The 18079-nt window shown below is 42.4% G+C and overlaps 2 protein-coding genes across 11 annotated transcripts; both read right to left on the reverse strand.

Moving 5' to 3' along the window:
* On the reverse strand, nt 1-4132 carry gcna (germ cell nuclear acidic peptidase). Of its 3 annotated transcripts, XM_074674195.1 has the most exons (14): nt 3843-4132; nt 3554-3665; nt 3026-3221; nt 2862-2934; nt 2733-2782; nt 2558-2624; nt 2391-2461; nt 1899-2315; nt 1634-1799; nt 1327-1471; nt 1075-1210; nt 758-962; nt 377-643; nt 1-299 (listed from the first exon to the last, which is right to left on the reverse strand). In XM_074674195.1, exons 2-13 carry the CDS (start codon nt 3647-3649, stop codon nt 412-414), a joined length of 1854 nt encoding a protein of 617 aa, XP_074530296.1. In that variant the 5' UTR covers nt 3650-3665; nt 3843-4132; the 3' UTR covers nt 1-299; nt 377-411. The 3 variants fall into 3 exon arrangements, with proteins under 3 accessions (XP_074530296.1, XP_074530294.1, XP_074530295.1); XM_074674193.1 differs by having other exon boundaries at nt 1-643; XM_074674194.1 differs by having other exon boundaries at nt 1-643; nt 4027-4130.
* A 753-nt stretch (nt 4133-4885) lies between these two features.
* LOC141793130 (UDP-N-acetylglucosamine--peptide N-acetylglucosaminyltransferase 110 kDa subunit) lies at nt 4886-17638 on the reverse strand. 8 transcript variants are annotated; one of them, XM_074673543.1, is made up of 23 exons: nt 17266-17638; nt 15531-15681; nt 14620-14863; nt 14430-14498; nt 11021-11137; nt 10751-10830; nt 10227-10422; nt 9970-10110; nt 9780-9880; nt 9518-9671; nt 9304-9405; nt 9019-9216; nt 8574-8732; nt 8373-8462; nt 8114-8239; nt 7831-8001; nt 7623-7739; nt 7347-7517; nt 7184-7225; nt 6828-6980; nt 6464-6716; nt 6194-6317; nt 4886-6109 (listed from the first exon to the last, which is right to left on the reverse strand). In XM_074673543.1, the coding sequence occupies exons 1-23, from the start codon at nt 17300-17302 to the stop codon at nt 5935-5937; spliced, it is 3171 nt and encodes a 1056-aa protein (XP_074529644.1). In that variant the 5' UTR covers nt 17303-17638; the 3' UTR covers nt 4886-5934. The 8 variants fall into 8 exon arrangements, with proteins under 8 accessions (XP_074529644.1, XP_074529641.1, XP_074529646.1 ...); XM_074673540.1 differs by having other exon boundaries at nt 15531-15711; XM_074673545.1 differs by having other exon boundaries at nt 9037-9216; nt 17266-17637.
* Nucleotides 17639-18079: the final 441 nt, after the last annotated feature.

The raw sequence follows: 18079 nt of genomic DNA on the forward strand, positions 1-18079 counted from the left end.
GTAAGGTTAGTCGCAGTGATTGATTTCAGTTTTATTTATAAAGCTCATGACAAAACCAGACAAACATACAAATAAAAACAACACAGACTTTATCAAACATTTTCATCAGAAAATAACAATTCCCTCTAAAACTGATTTCAAGCACGAAAGATGCCAGAAATAACATGCTGTATGAATTTCATCCCTTGAAATGCCCTGTTAAAAACACTTTGAGTACACACTAAGAGGTTTAGGAACCTGAATTTGCTGTCAAGGCTCAGATTATCCAGCAGGCAGCTAATCCAGTCTGTAATCACATACTGACAAAAACAAAACAAAGATTGAACAGAATGAATGAGAACAATCACAGCAGCTCACCAATGTAAGACTTGGTTACCTGAGGTATTTGGAGAATCAGAACTGGTTTTCTTTTCAACTCTGACTGAGTTTAGTCTTGGAGGCAAAGTCTGCACTTAGCTTACGCATCACTTCTGCGTGGCTTTGTCCAGCCAGCTCCTGACGCACAGTCCCATAATTCTCTTTGACAAAGTTGGCAAAGGGTGTGGGGGCACGAGGCTTGGAAGGCGTCAGTAAAACGAGCTGTCCTGTGCAGAGAGCACACACAAACCTCTGCGTGTCCAAAGACTTGGAATGTCGCCCGATTCTGTAACAGAATAATCTTTTAGAGCGATAAACAAATGGTGCATCAATTGAACGTGATTGAGAGAGAACAATGTGGTGTTAATAATTTTAATTAAATCTAAGAGCGTCTACGTACGTGTTCTTGCAGCGGGTACACTGGTACTGATATTTGTACTTGATGTCATAACTGTGGCAGCGAGTGACCATGGGAAGCTCAGGGTGTGCCACTGTGGCCTTGCGTGCATACAGCTTCCAGAAGCTTCCATGCCCATCTCTTACACCATTAATGAGCCAGGTGGCAGCGTGACACATTTCATGAACCAGGGTGTCCCTGAGACGATCTTTTTGAGGAGAAGAAGAATGTTAAGAGATTAAATTCTCACATAACATTCTGTATTTACAATGACAGTCAGCATTTCATGCAACAAACCATCTTATGTGTTAAAGCATTACCTGCAGAATCACAGACTTTCTCTGACAGTTCGATGCGAGCGTAGCGGTTCCCCCCACCTCTCTCCTGCCCTGTGATACAGTAACCAGCTGTTTTACGCATCTTCTTATTCCAGGTGACTGACATATTGGCGGGGAGCTACGTGTGGAGATAAGGAAAAAGCAGACATTTCATATATTTCGAAGCTCAAACACATAACAAACAGCATGACTTCTCTAAAATGTGAATAGTGAAAGAAAAAAGGTTTTCTTCACCTTACTGTCAAACACACTGGTGTTGTACAGCAGGAAGAGTTTGCTGGTGAGTTCTTCCTTGTTCTGCTTGAAATTGCGACCATAGTTGGCCCCAGGGTTTGATAAAGACTCCAAGAAGCATCCTGGGGTCTTACATAATGCTACCCTGGATGGAAAAGAAAAGGTTGGATGAGAAGAGGCAAATGTCAATGCATGTTTAATAAAAACAAAGAAATTGAAAAATAAAAGCTTTTGTCATCAAATTACTTTTTTTCTTTTAAGTTTCAACATTCAAGTCCGTACTGTAAAAAGTGGCTTCCAGCTGTACCTGCTGGTGGGACCTGGCCTGGGCTCAGTCTGACTGATGGTGGGCTTAAAGACAGGGTGTTTTACTGGTGTCTTCATTTGCAAAGGTGATTCAACTGAGGTTTTAGGAGCTGGTATTTTGAACCCTTTCGCAGGAGGATCCAACACAGGGGGCTCCTTTCTGGATTCTAAACTCACAAGGGAAATAAGAAAACAGTTATTACTCCCAGGAGCATCACAACAACAATAGCTAGATTATGTTGTAAAGCTAAAATCTGAATTCTTACCATTACTGTTCCGAGGTGAGCACGATGTGCCTATGAGCTTGTTTTTCCTTTTCAGTCTCTCAAGCAAAGATGTGAACTCATCCTCTGAACTCTCTGACCCCTCCAGCTTAGATGGTGCTGAAAGTGTGCGTTTTGAGGAGGCCAGTGCTGTGGGAGTTCTGTGAGGGGGAAATGTCAAAGGGGAAGGGTTGGATGGCAGGGGCAGTGACGGGGAACTGTCTTCGTCTTCACAAAGCACAGTATCATTCCTTTTAGCTTTCTGTGGGGGCTTCGGTTTCGAGTGACGAGTCCTCCATGTGCTCTTAATCACAATATTGTCATCGTCCTCATCACTGTCACTAACAAAAACTGGTGAGTCACACTGAATCACAGGCCTCCTCGGGAGATGCTGAGGTGCTGGAGTGTTCTTCTTAGGCACTGGAAAATAAAGTCTTGGGTTAATTATACTGACTTCAACTAAAATGAACTAATGATAAAGACATATGAACTGACCTTTAAAAGATAGTTTAGGCTCAATGAAGTCATCATCTGATAACACATCATCCACTATGAAGTTTTTCATGCTTAAATAACAAAGAGAGCATAAACATATTTCACAACTTCAGTCTCAATACAGCAAAAACATGTGAGGAGAGAAAATAAAATAAATAAAGACCCACCTGTCTTCACTAGCACTTTCTGATGATTCCTTAGGCTTTGCTTTAGGGGTTTTCACTCGTTGCAGAACTTTAACACAAAGATAAATGAAGGTCAAATCTTTTCTGTCTTCTTCTCTCTATTTACTCAAATATTCCTGGTAACATCAGATAGAATGAGGAGACAAAAGCCACTTACATGTCTCAAAGCTGCCATCATCATCTGAGCTTACCACGTGAATGTTGGAACTTGTAAGTAAAAAAAACAACAACAATTATACCAATTGCAAACTAAAATCAGAAACAAATTGAGCTTTTTCATGTTTACCTTTCTTTCTTGGCGGTACTCAGCGGTTTCTGTATGCTTTTTTTAGTTTTTGGTGTTTCCAACCCAACAAGAACTTTAGGGGATAAAATGACAGAATAAAATAGTAATTGGACTTTGAAGTCATATTGTGATGGAAACTATTAATTCATTTTAAGATTACTCACACTGCTCAAACTCCTCATCATCACTGGACTCGATCAAAGACTTGGTTCTGTAATTGTTGCCCATGCAGCGCTGGTTCTCCTTGTCTGAGTCAGCATCACTGTCAGAGAGGGCAAACTGTCCAGGAGAGCCTGATGGATCCACAGGTTGATGACCACTGGTTGCAGCATGACGACTCTTGCCAATTGCACTCATCAGCTTGACAAACAACAGAAAAGATTGACTTTAGAACCATTATTACATCTCTTTAAGGCAAACTAGAGAAGTAACCTGAGTAATTTAATCTCTAACAAATTTGCTAATGAAAGTTTTTGATTTTAGAGATGGAGTTTTGAAAAGATTATTACAAAAAACTAACACAGATTCTTCCCTGAAACATTTAATTTATGCTTAATGGATCACTCAAACACAATGACGGATTTCTTATGTTGTCATTGTTTATGTTTTTGTGAACAAAGAACCAGAGGGATAAACTGTGTACATGGATAAGATGTTAATGTTACTGCCTATTCTTTAAAAGTGAACCAAACCTTTTTTTCTGCTGTGTCCAGGTCCAGATCGCCATCCTTCACCCAACCCAACTTTTTAGAGACTCTTTCGAACAGTTTGCGGTTTTCATCATTCATGTTTCAACGCTGCCCTCTGTAAATGGTGCATCAAACAACATAGCAGTCTTTTAACGATTAAAGCCCAGCGCCAACGCAGTACCAATTAATTACTAAGACCATCAAATGTGATTGGCAAGTGGGTTTTCCTAAATGTTATTTCGTATTTCAGCTGAAGCTATCAGGAAATGTGGGGCTATAGACCCTTACATACATGTATTGTAGTAGAAACGTTAGCGTCGCAGTTAGCAACAGGCTAGCTGATGTAAACGTTATGTTTGGACGGCCGCAATCTTCCGAAGTGATTTATGGTTTATTCCGCTGGCTAAATTTAGGTTAGTCTTCAATCATGTCTGGAAACATTATATAAAATCATTCTTCACATGAATTTTGGTTACCAAATCCAAATCAGGAGGTGCAGGGTCCTGAGCGGAGAAAAATTCAAACCGTGTACGACTTTGATTCCGGAAGTTGTAACTGAACATTCAACCAATCAGGATTGATTTCAAGTGACGCACATAACTGCCCCACGCCATGAGAAGATCAAGGAGTATAAAGTCGCCAGATGTAGATATATTTAGATGTTAACCTTCTACAAGTGCACAGGAACTTATCAGTCTGTTAAACTTTGATTTTGTGAATACTCTTAACGCCACTCAGTTCTTCTACTTTCATAAAGAGATGTGTTTATAAATGTAACACTGAAAAAAGCCTCTTTTATTTACAGAATTAATGCCAGCTTTGACTAGAAGTTTCTTTTCCTTATATAAAGTGGCATGAGAACACAATACTGTCTTATTCAGGGACCCAGTAAATGCCAACACACCTTGCAAAATCTAGTCATTTCTTGTTAACTCGTTAAATTTACTGATGATAGATATTTCTAGAAGTACCTTAACTTTTCTTGCAGAGGAACCTACTCTAGAGCCTAGATTATTGCTGTAGATGGCCTGCTGCTGTGGACATGCCATAGTCAAGTTAATAGTCTTACCATCATCATCATTACAACGACGAAGTACACTCTGTGTGTCTGTTCTCTGTTTCTTCAGGCAAATACAGAAAATGGCAAAGGCAAATTACTCATTACCAGTGTTGTGCTCATGGTATCATAGTAAGTTAAGATGAGATCGGACTCCTTTTCCCGTCTTGATATTGGTCTCTATCAAGTGTGTTGTGATTTGGCATTAAATCAAATTTCTAAAACTAGTGATCACGTTTCCCATACTTAAAAATATAAAAACAGAAGCAGGCTGTGTGCATGAGTTCTTTATTGATATCACCAATGATCAAACCAAGTGAGTGCAGTAGACAATACAGAGTTTGCCATCTCTTTATTTTTTATAATATCTTGAGCCTTGTGGCATTGCTGACAGCATACAGGTAACGGACAATACAAAAAGAAAAACGCATAGAAAATACTTACCTAGAACGATCCTGGTTTAAGTGATTAAAAAACAAGATCAATTTTTGTGTGCAGCTCTGAAATTTAAAAAGGGCTTTAACTGGGACTTAGACCCTTTACAATGGATTGAAGCTCCTGTCCAGCTTTGTCCAAGAATGTTTACAAGCTTAGTGTGACATCAAACAGGACAACAGCTACTGAACATGTTCCTTGTTTAGCAAAAAAAAATCCAAAAAGCTGGCATTTGGTGAAGGGAGACATCTTCATCTAGACCATTTTCCTCAAAACTTGCACATCTAATCACTGGAGTAATTTAATAACAGTTTAAGACAAACTAAAGAGCAGTTGCAACCTATGTTTTACAATTGCACGTTAAAGCTGATGAAACTTAAGTCAGTTACAATTTTCATGGTGCAACATTGTCCTTTTAAAACACAACACTCTTAATCCATTTATAAATAGATCAACAAGTAATGACGGTGGGGCATTCTCTCCACAAGCTGCAGTAAGTCTCGTCGCACACTGACGAGAAAAAAGAAATCCATTGATCCAAGAAGTGAAGGGGTAAGCAGGGCATTCACAATCCTTTCATGCTCACCAAATATACTGTTTTAGAGAGTCTCAGATGTGCTGCCTGAAAGACTCAGGCTCTACCTGGCTCAAAAATGCAGGTGTGTGTGATAAAATGATGGATGTGTTGGGGGGAAATGTGGTACATCTTTTGGCTCTTTCACAAACAAAGAGTTCCATTAAATGAGAGGTGCAGACTATCATTCAGGGAGAGGGCTGATGAGAAAGAACTGACCATTCCAGAATATGGTTCAGAAAATGTTTTAAAATAAAAAGGATGAGGAAGATGGCTGGATATGGATTGGGGAGTTGTAAAAATCACTTTGCTTCCAGTTCAGGAATTTTCACTGGCTTCTACTGTTTGAACCAGAGGCTCAGGCTTGTTGCCATTGCTGTAGTGATCCCACATCTGCAGATAGAGCCTCTCCAGGTCCGTTGTGTACTGCTTGGTGTTGAAAAGAGGGCTGCAGATTCGTTGCTTCCAAACTCGGGCCCTCATCATCTTTAGGCTAAAGAAGAGAGACACAACAGTCAGTTTTCCAGTCTGCATTCATTTTCAATTAGTTTTTCTTGTAAAGCTGTATATCACTCACTATTCCATGTCTGAACCCAGCTTGACTGCAATGTCCTCGTAGTCCTGGCGACTGTGAGCGATAAGTTCAGGGCAGCCCAGACAGCGGAGTTGTGAGGCAGCCACTCGGGAGGCAAGGGTCTCACCTACATAAGGATATTTTAAGATATATCAAAAAAATTCTCATATGTGCTCATACTGAGATGATTGTACTTTACAGTTAAGACAACTGAAATTCTTTCAGCCAATTAGTAACTAAGGGTTTTAGGTGTTGGTGCCCTGCTGTCCTCACCTGGCATGGTGACCATGGGTGTTCCAGCCCAGAGGACGTCCATGCCTGTGGTGTGACCGTTGCATAGAGGAGTGTCTAGGCATACATCAGCCAGCTGGCCCCTCCTGACATGCTCCTCTTTTGGAGCCACAGGAGAGAAGATGATGCGGGACCCAGGAAGACCCATGTTCTGAGCATACTGCTGGATGTTGGGCTCACCCACGGCAGGGAAACGAAGAAGCCACAGCACACTGTTTGGCACACGCTTTAGGATCTGCAGGAAGGTTCCAAAGTAATTCAAAGCACAGATTAAGCAAGGGAACTATTAGGAAGTGAGCTATTGAAGAAACTCCAAGCAGATGATCAACCAATCAAATGTACTCACATTGACCCACATCTGAAGCGTGGGCGGGTCAATCTTGTAGAGCTGGTTGAAGTTGCAGTAGACGATGGAGTCCTCTGGGAGGCCATACTGGGACCGTGTTGTCACCACAATGGTGCGTGGCACCTCTTCTCCAGTGGCGGCTTTATTGTTGATCTGAAGAGAAGGGCAAACAGTTTTGTTTAGCAACACATCTAGCTAGGTGCTTCAGCTCTGAGCTGTGAAGACTCTTCTCAAACCACTTGACAGTGCTGAGCATGTTTGTGATAAAAACAGGGTAACATTTCATAGCCAATCCATTGTGCTACCACCACCCCACCAACCGCTCTGTGCCTTCTACTTTATTAAAAACCTCATACCTGTAGAGATAGAGTCTCTGAGACTACAACCACATCTGTGATCTGAAAAGCAGTATATCAAACTCAATCACTCAATCCCTATTTCTTCATTTTGTGATGTCTTATATCTGCCATACAGCCTCTAGACTTGTATGAATTTGGAAAAGTGGGGCTAAAGACATACCTGAGTGGTGGCCAGGCCATTGCTGACTGTGAATCCATTAATCGTGACTTGGATTTGGCCTTGATTGATCATGTTGATGATTGCCTCAGCTGCTGTGTTCATTGGAATCACAGGCATGGAAAGAGCTCCATTAGTGTCCCCAGCAGCCTCCTGGTTGTTGTCACACTTCATCTGGCCACAGAGATCAGTTTTAACCTCAGTTATTCCGACATTTTAATAATTTTACCACCAGTCAATCCATCAGAACCAGCAGGTTACTTGATTCACTTATCTCACCTTTATCACTTTTACATCTGGCAGACTGTCCAAGAAGGCTTTTACATCAATACCATTGAGAACGATGCGGTTGTCAAAGATGTGTCCATTCGACTTGAAGTCAATCACTGCCTTTTTCTGGGAATACAGACAGAAAAGCGTTAGAAACAGGTTGATACGAAAGGTTTTCATTGGTCCGTAAGAGGCAGCAGTGTGAGGATTAACAAACCTTGAGGTGAGGAAACATGTTGGCATGGTCTCCAATGAAGAAAGTATGGGGCATGTAGGCCAGTTTCTCAGAGTACTGCTCAGCTACTTCCAGAGGTGACGTCTCTTTGTCAGAGATGATGTAATCCATGAAGGGAGCCCCGCTGGTTCCAGGGTAACCCAGCCACATGGCCTGTTTAAAAAAGAGAAACGATTACCTGTGCTTTCTTCATTTTATGTTCAGAAATGACCCAGTTGTTAAAGGAGCATAAATGTAGATGTGCAATCTCATTTTACACCCTCACCTGAATTGGGGCAGGGCGGAGAGCAAACAGCTCATTCCTGGCCCCCTTTGTGTATCCGTTCATGTTGACCAGGATGTGGACTCCATCCTGGTGAATACGATCAGCTGCCTTCCCATTGCAAGGAATCTTAAGGAGAGGGAAAAGTTCAAGATACTTTGAGTTTTCATTTTCCCATAAGAAAGCATTCAAGTAACAATGCCCTCTCAGTTAAGGATCCTCTACCCTAAAAATAATAATTAGACCAGCTTATAACAATCACCTGTGAGAGGTCTGTGAAATGATGTGCCTCAGCCACCACCTTCACACGGAAGTTAGTGCTATCATCAGGGCTGAGTGCATAGCAGAACACCTAGGGAAAGAAAGAAAGCACTGCATGTTAACACTTTGTGCAATAAAAGTGAGGGTAACATAAACTGCTCAGGTTAAGTATTTTCAATTTGTACATTATTGTTCAACTAGCCTCAAATTTCTCTGGATTGTGCATTCCAGGAATAGACTGCATCAGATGAGAAGTAGGGTGGTTGCCGAAGTCAGAGCTGACGTAGCCAACACGCAGACGTCCACCACTGGCCTTCAGATCCTTCGGATGCTCAAAAGCAGGTTTGTGCAGTGCATTAATCTGTTAAAGAAGCAGTTTATGTTAGAATACGACCACAGCATTTGATGTAATTCACATAATCAACTTGCAAAGTAGGCATGGATTGATTTACACTCTGTCCAGCTTTTCACCACACCCTCAACCCCTGCAAGCAGCCCACCTCACCACCTGCTTTCACCTGTTTCTCTTTCAATCTAAAACTACCCAGTATCTTCCCCATCCCTTACCTTCCCCATATCCCCGCAGAGAGCCACTGCCTTCACCAGCCACCTTCCACCCCCCCAAAAAATAATTAAAGGTTACTTGCTTTGATCATTGCGTGTACCTTGTCCAGGCAAAGGTTTCCGTGGCGTTCGGCAATGGCCTTACGGAAACCGTGAGAGAGTGGGTACAGCATGCTGTGGTGTGGGTGCACTGATGGCAAGCGGTTCTTATCCAGCTGGTCGGCCACGATGCTCACAAGCTTCTTCATGCGCTCATCATAATCTGTCCAGTCACAAACGATCTGCAGAAATAATAATTTATTATACTTCTCATTCAACATCTGCGATCTGCAATTTCTTTATGGATATCATAATGAATATATATGAACCTGCAGGCAATGTGCCAGGTTGCAGTAAGCATCAGGGAAGTCAGGCTTGAGTTTCAAGGCTGTGCGGTAAGATGCAATCGCCTCTGGGATGTTTCCAGAATCCTGAGGGCAGAGGGAAATATTACAGCATTGAAATAAAATTAATTATCTCACAAAAAAAAACAGAACATCCAAAAAGTTTGTAATCTGTACAAAGAAAAATAGTAATTCTTACCTTGTGGATTGAGGCCAAATTGCTATGAGCATCAGCAAAGGCAGGGTTGATCTGGATGGCACGGGTGTAGCATTGGAGCGCTCCCTGTACATCTTGCATCTCCTTCAGAGTGTTTCCCATGTTGGAGTAAGCATCAGCGAATGTGGGGCTGATTCTAAAAATAAGGGAAAACTGTTAATTCAACTGCAACAAACTCAAGAGAGGCTGGGAGTAATGTTACAATATGATGTTATGCAAGATTCTTTGTTTTAATTGTATATACCTTATTGCCTCCTTGTAATGCATGAGGGCCTCCTGGAGTTTGCCTTGTTGCTGTAGGACACTGGCCAGGTTTGAGTGAGCTGCGGCAAACTCCGGGAACACCTGATGAATGAATTAATGAATTAATAAAGGAATAACAGAGCAAGAGGGGAAACAAGTCAACAATGCCAAGTTAAAAAAAAAAAAGTCACCTCGAGGGCTTTCCTGTAGAGCTGAACTGCCTCCTCAATGTTGCCCTGCTCACGCTTGATATTGGCCAAGTTGTTGAGAGAGTCTGCATGCGTTGGACACAAACGCAAGGCTGTGTTGTAGCACTCCTCTGCTTCAGACACCTGGTAAAAAGACAAGTGTTTCAAAGAAGAACATTTTTTAATTTTCAGAAACTTTAAAGTTATTCAAGCTATGATCATTTCGATCAACTGGGCAAATGAAGGAAGGCTGGTCGTACATTGCCTTTCTCCTTCAGGGCATTTGCCAAGTTGCAGTAAGCGTCAGGAAAATGGGGCTGCAATTCAATAGCACGGCGGTAGGTGTCAATCGCCAGGTCAATGAGGCCTTGTTCGTAGTAGACACAGGCCAGGTTTCCATGCACGACGGCATGGTTGGGGCTTAGACTCAGAGCTCTCAGGTATCCAGCCACAGCTCTGAAAAGACACAGAAGATGTAGCTATAAGTTACTCTCTAAGACGATTCTTAGTAAAATTAGAGCCAACGTAGAACTGGGTATGTTCGCTGCTAAAAATAAACCCTGTTTAAAAAGTCACTCTACAGGCCTGACCTGTGACTGCAGCATTTATGCTCTGCCCAAATATTGCAATACCATTACACAACCAAAGGATCCACACCAACAAGTTAATAATGAAGGTGACCAAGCAAGTCATTGACTTCCACTGTGGGTGTGGTAGGGTTGTGTTTTCGAAGACAATGGGTTTAACATTGTTAGAATTACACAGTCAGGTATGTCAGACTCACCTGTCAAAGATTCGGGCCTCCTTCAAAACGTTTCCTAAATTAATGTATGCATCAAGGAAATTTGGGTCCAGAGTTACTGCCTTAAAAAACAATAAAAAATATAAGGTTTAGATCAGCCTGCTCCTCTCATTGGTTACTGTGGGTATTATGTCACAGTCTGACATGAGACCATACATTTCAAACATGTTTCATATTTGCATTTGTTCAACATGAGGCCAGCCCTGGTAGGACTTAGAAAGGTGTGGAAAAAAAGGAAACAGTGCAACTAACCTTTTCGAAATGGTGTATCGCCAACCATATTTCTCCCTGGGCATTAAACACACAGCCCAGGTTGCTCCAAGCCACTGCAAAGTTGGGTTGAGTCTCAATGGCTTTCAGGTAGCAAGCCTTTAGTGGGTTTATAATAAAAAACCACAGGAAAGGAGAACAGGTAGAGCAGGAGAGGTATAGTATGTAGAGGGGTGGGGAGGGCAGGGATTGTAAAATAAAAAACAAATAGAAGATTGAGAAAAAAGTAAGAAAAAACAAAAAGGGCAGAGAGAGCAAAATTAGTAACTGTTCTCCATCACAGCAAAAAGTGAGTCTGCAGTATGGGCTTACGTGCGCAAAAGTCTGCCGCGCTAAGCTGCATTGCTTTTTCCTACGCTGCGCAGATCCAACCAACACGCACACGAACGCCCTCATCCTTCAGTTATGACCACTTTGAGCAAGCGTAGTGGTCCCATGACAAGTACATACTGCTGCCCACCAAGAACCAAGCCCATTACTTAAAACATGTACAAAAAATAGTTATAGATAGATGCACGCTACAGCATTGATGCTACAAATTTCATGTGTGATTTATACCTCACAACCTAGGATGCTTGACAGTTCGTGCATGTGGCGGTCCCTGTAATGCATGCGCAACAAACGCTGGCGCGCGCGGTGGTTGTCTGCTGTCACCACTTCAACAGTGCACCATAACGCTGCTTGCGTGACCTTGCTCCTGGCAAAGATCATTAATTTTGCTGCTGCGCCCGCTGGATGGCCAAATGAGACAGCTGCAGACCAACAACCCCTGGCAGAACAACTGCAACACCAGACTGGCACACACTCCGCTCCCACAGAGGGTCTCAGAGGGAAGGGGGGAATTTTGGAAGATGGATGGACAAACCATCTGCAACACTGTGCTGCTCAGATGTGGGGCATTTTGATCAGCCAATCAGTCAAGCTGTTACTGTATGCATTAAACATGAAGCTTTTTTTTGAAGGTCAGTTGTGTCTGAGATCTGGGGGCATTTAGGAGCGAGGCTGGTTATGAGTGGGGAGAGGTCAGCAACCAACAGGCCAAAGGGATTAAGGGGGGTGGGTGTCGCATGCTTGCGCGTTCCGCCTTTTTGGTAGCTTGGAGAAATCGCTGCGCAGCCCGTGCGCTACTGCAGACTCACAGCGCACTATCTGCATCATCATCAGAACGCTGCAACTCCAAATAAAGAAGGAAAAACAAAACAAAATAGGAAAAATAAACAACATGTAAGAGTTAGAGGGTTCTTACTTGATTTTCATGATTATTGCTTCCAAATCCTAGTTTCTTTTTTTAAAATACAGAACTGGGTAATTAGTAAAGTATACTTTGAGAAATGCTTACTGTAAATTGTTTAGTTACTTTTTTCAGTTGGTCTTCAGAAGGAAGCCACAAGATAGAGGAGCTCAAGCATGAAGTGAGGTGATTTTTTTTTTTGTTGGCATTTACAAACCCGTTACCATATTTTTGGACTTTGTCAGAGTGGTGGCCGCAGCTGGCTGGCTGAAGAGGAGAGGATTGAGGCTGCCCTAGTGTTCCTTTCCGCCAGGCACCTAGGCAGAAGTAGTGTCACCCACCTGAAACCTTCTAAATAACAATATCAGTTGTGGAAAAACCAAAAGAGACAAAATCAGAAAACAAGATCGTTAGTAAAAGTTTTCAAACAATACATTCTTCTCTTATTATGGAATTTAACACAGGCTCTTCCAAATCACAACAAACACACAAAAAAATATATTCTTTGTTTTCATTCATGCAATGAATGTTTCATCAAAAAAAGAAAAAGAAAAAAAAAGCACTAAGGGCAACTGGGAGGAAAGAAAGGCTTTGATTTGTTCAGTTTTCAGTTGGTTAGGATCTAGATGTACATCAATTCAGTTTTTTATATCAATCTACAGGAGGGCAGTTACTGGCTTGATCTTGCCCAAATGAACTGATCCCATTTCTTTGGGAGTGATATTACATAAAAGGGAAGACGTATCAATCATTTCTTCTTTGATCTTTTAGCATTTTCATCTTTAAAGCTTTGATTTCTTTATCCTGGCCTGCTTTCTTGAGTCCTGGCCAATGAGATAGGGAGAGAAGTCTGTGGTGTAATTATTGGGATCTAGAAGCCTCCACAGCTCTGAAATAAAGAGGTCATCGCTGTTGCTGCGCGTGCATCTTTCTTTCTAACCCAGCATCTGACGCAGGCGGTGGGGTGCAGATTGTGAGCTGTCTGCCTGACACAACTTTGACCATTTTCTGGCACTTGGTAACTAATAATTTTAACCCCCTCCCCTAAAAATAGATTAAGACCCTGTTCAATGACAGTGGGTATCAGAATAGATAAGCAGCTCCTGACAATTGTCAAAAGACAAAAGCATTGCAGAGGTGCACGAGGCGCCCCGTGTTTCACACTAACTGAATGGTCAGGAAAACAGCTCTGAGCACGCGCACTCCACCAATCCTCAGCAAGCGCGCGGGGGGTGGAGCGACAGAGCAGGGAGATTGTGACTCCCTGATGCTCCTCCCCACTCCTTAACCCCCCCTCAAGCACAAAATAAGATGGCCTGTAACCAGTGGGACAACTCCACTTCTCCAGATTTCCCATAACCCAGAAAGTCCCCTCCCCCCCAAAAATAGACTTAAATTAATAATTGACAGAGAAAACTAACACCCACATTATCAGTAAACGTACTAACATTGAAGTGACACCAAAAGCTTGTCATCGGGCGCTCAATGATAGTACTGGAGCTCAGTGGTTAGGTTAGAAACCATCTTATCTTTTGCACTGCAAAGATTCACTAGTGTCTCATCAGTTCATGTATTCTTCAAAGGCCGAGCCAGCATTTTCCCTCCAAAGTCAACTATATGAAAATGCATAGGCTTAGGTCCTGAAATGACTTTACAGTTTTAGAATAGCAAATTAATAACTCCAGCCTTTCTTCCTGGAAGGGGAGGGGCTGACCTCTGGTATGAAGGTCGAGGTGATGCAAAGGACAATAGGACGAAGACTGATAACATGTTGGGGACAAATGTATTAAACAAATTGTGCTAAAAGCATGAAGCTGTCTAAAAAGTATTCAACAGAAAGTTTTGTAATGGTTTAAAAAATACAGAAACCTGAATAAAGTTAAACAGTTTTTAAGTGTTTAGTCAGCCTGAAAAGATCACTTCTTAAAGCTCTGAAAAATGAGCAAAAGCTAATCACTTCCCTTTACTTGGCCAAGGGGGCTGAAGGGAAAGGATTCAAATTGGCTGAAAAATGTCAAAAGGAAGGAAAAGGAACACCATCTATGGCTTTTTGGAAGGAAGAGACTAAAATAAAAAAAATGTTTGTATAAAGGGGAGAAAACAAAATAACACAAAGGACAAACAAGACATCTATACAAAGGCCAACCCAGCGATACGTACCTTAGCCTCTTCCAAACGCCCGAGAGCTTTAAGCAAGTTGCCCAAGTCACTACGCACACAGTAAAGATCCTGGAAAAAACAAGACATTAGTCATTTGATGTAACTGTATTTGGCAGTTACAGTTTAAGCACAGTTTGTTTTATTTTCCACGTTGGATTTAAGTTACTTTAAGCACATAAAGGTCACTTACAGGGTTATACTGTAATGCAGAGACATAAGCCTGCACTGCTCCCTCCATGTCCCCTGCGGCCACAAGAGCTGCTGCCAAGTTGATGTACCCATCTATGAAATCTGGCTTTAGCCTCAGAGCGTGACGATAATGCTCGATGGCTTCCTGCAGCTGCCCGCGCTCCTTGTACACATTTCCCAGGTTGGAGTAGGCCTCAGCCAACATGGGGTTCTGTTTTATGGCCAACGTGCTGAAGTGAGCAGACCTGAAAGGCAAGAGAAGATTGTTATATGTTATATGGTGACAATGGTAAAAAGAGCACCTGGCACTAGTGGCTCAATGCACTAAGGCAAGGCAGCAGCGTTAGGAGCACGAAAAGGAAGATATTAATGCTAATCAGCATGAATGGGACAAAATCTTAATTTGAGGGCAGGCAACACAGCTCTTGAGCTGATGTGGGATTATTTTGTACACAACACCTGTAATCTGGTTTTGACCGTTACACATCACAAATTCTGTCTTCATACTTAAAGCATTAGAATCATACACCAACTGTTGTCAAGTGGCTACTTTATCTACTTGATCAGAACCATTTCACATTCAAACACTGAAACTGCTTCGAGAGTGGTACAAAGTACAGAAAAAAAGTAAAAAGTGTGAGTTTAAACCTGAACCTACACAGAACAAAGTCCTTCACCATGGCACCTGTAAAGCAAGGATTTAACCACCACCAAAAGGTTGTTAGAGACTCCAGGGAAAAGATTGAGATAGTGTTAGAATAAGCAGCAGGGTTCCCAGAGGCCAGTGCAGTTGTTGCGTCTAACTGCTGAAAGCAGCTGTGTGCAGTGAAAGCCACAGAAGACCCTTTACTCTCCGCCACCTCCACGCCACAAGCTCAGTGTGCTCCGTTAGCACCCCTCCCCTCACCTCACCTGTCAAGCCTTCGGCACTGGAAGTGGATGGAGGACAGGAGCAGCAGCACGCCTGTGTTATCAGGCTCCTGCCTCCATAGCTGCATGCAGTGGCGCTCGGCTGCCTCAAAGTCTCCTGACTGATACTCCCGGTGCGCCAGCTCGGCCAACCCTTGGAAGGAAAGCATACGTTTTGTCGGTTCTGGAGCACCAACACAGCCCAAGGAGGGGGGGAAACAACATGTTAGAGGTGATGGAAGAACTTAAAACAGACAATGAAAACCAAAAACAAAGTGATGAAGCTGTCAACAACAAACAATGGCTTAACATTTGAACTCAACAAGGAGCAAATGATGGGCTTGATTAAAGGTTCACTGACACTGTACAATCCTGTATAAAACATAGTAATGTGTATGTTTTATCTACAAAAGAAAAGGGAAAAAAATGCAACACAGGGACACATGATGAACAACCAAACAGAAGGGGAGAACACACGGGCAGAAACTAGAACTTGAAATGTCACTTTAAGTGCTGATATGTCATAAATCACATGTGAATACCATACAGAGTCCTCACTGCAGATATCTAAGGTTACAGCTGAGAGGGAAAATATGTTTTATGACTCATTGTTGTTCTATTCTTTTTATGTAGGCAACTTACTTCATACTTTTTCAAACACATAATGCATCAATTGAATTAATTTCCATATTTTAGAAATCTATGTATCCACACAAGTTAAATGTTACATCCTGATGCACCTGCAGTGCTATTTGAGGTCAGTTTAGTCAGGCTGCTATCAGCAGAGCAGGGCAAACATGGTTTGCATGTTGGTAGGTGTGTAGAGGGTGGAGGAGGTCTGAGAGATTACTGAAAATGTTGACTGGTTGAAAATGAACCCACACCCAACTGAACCTGATCTGATGCCTGAATGTCAGATCAGACAGATCAGGTTCATCCATCATTAATTGTTTTACGTTCATCCACAGAAATGATAATATTTAATGTCAAACACGACAGCTGATCGTCCTGTTCTCTGGTTGATAGCAACGTCAGCAGAAAAGAAACTGTCATTCACCTTGAGCATCTGCTCCAAGCAAACATGATGGCAGAGCCCCCTTTTCACCGCTGTACGCCTCAGAGAACTGTGTACATTAAAATTTATAGTAATGACAGTTGCGATGAAGCCAGGGCAGTGTCGTTTTAGCCAGAGGAAGCCATTTTGTCTGCTTACTCCGAGGCTACAAGACACAACGACATCTTGGTACCGCTCCGGCATCAATACTAGCCTTCTTCAGCTAACTTGGGCAACACATCGAGCCGTTACGTAACAGAGCCACCGACAGGTCGAGGGGGAAACGTGACTTTGATGTTCATACATCACAGTCACGTTATTATATTGTCTAATCAACACACGTTAACTACATTAAGTAGATCAACAGTAACCAACGACTACACATGATGCTAACGGCACGTTTTCATGAGCTCGGTATGGACGAACAGCGTGACAAGGAAACGTGACCAGAACGAAAGTTACCAAATTAACTCCGCTTTATAACGCGGCGCAGAATCTTTGGTTGTCGAAAGTCAATGCAGTTAGTTTTATTTTGTCACACCCTTGAACGTTGGCATTTTGTTAGCCCCTCGCTCAACTGCGTCAAGCTAACAAGCTACCAACCGCTATCGCTGATAAAGGCAATCGCCATCACGGCTTTCAGTCCTACGTTATCTGCCATTGACACGAGTAAGAGCAACCAACCTGTGCTGTCAGCCACGTTTCCCACTGAGGTCGCCATCTCCTCAGTCTTGGTGTCTTGCACGGTGGTCGTCAATGTGTCTTCTGGTTGATAACAGTTTCAGAGAAAAAAATGTGCTATAAGCACTCGCCTCTTGTCGGCTGCAGCCTCCAAACACGTCACGGGCAAGCTATGTGACTAACCTAATCTTGGATATCCCACACCCCTTATAGAGTTTACTTGCGTTCTTGCATTGGTTTGTGTGTAGCTGGGGGATAAATCATCCGCTAGCCTAGTCTAAATTATAAATGGCACATGTTCTGCCCCTGTTTTATGATCCAAGCTGCCTTCTCTTCACAACAAAGCGGCTATGGATGGACCATAAAATGGCGAAGTGGGTGGAACTACATTTTGTAGGAAACTAGATCCCAACATCGCCATGGCGAGATAACGTGTGAAATTGAAATAAACGTCGCATAAGTCGGGTTATCTTGTGTATGATGCAACTAGGGAGTAAATGCTGTTAAGTCATCTGACACTATGGTTAACTGCCTAAATTACACCGGTTACGAATGAGATTTCGCGGAAGAACACACTGGTGCAGTGGGACAAATCACAAATGATGTCATGGTGTCCAAGAGAAGCGAGAATCAGTGCTCCCGAGACTCTAATGATGACTTTCCAATGTAGTCTTTAAAATGGTACCAACCCAAAGTATGCAGCCTGATAGGCAACAAATCAGTAAATATAAGGCGAAAAATCAAGTAATTTATCATTAGGTTGATAAAATTACGCCTATGTGTAAGCTTATAGCCTCCTGAGCCAGAAATTCACATT

Source organism: Halichoeres trimaculatus, unplaced genomic scaffold (genome assembly GCF_033239565.1).
Source record: "Halichoeres trimaculatus isolate MK-OKI-2021-1 unplaced genomic scaffold, fHalTri1.1 fHalTri1_scaffold_7, whole genome shotgun sequence".
Taxonomy (NCBI): Eukaryota; Metazoa; Chordata; class Actinopteri; order Labriformes; family Labridae; genus Halichoeres; species Halichoeres trimaculatus.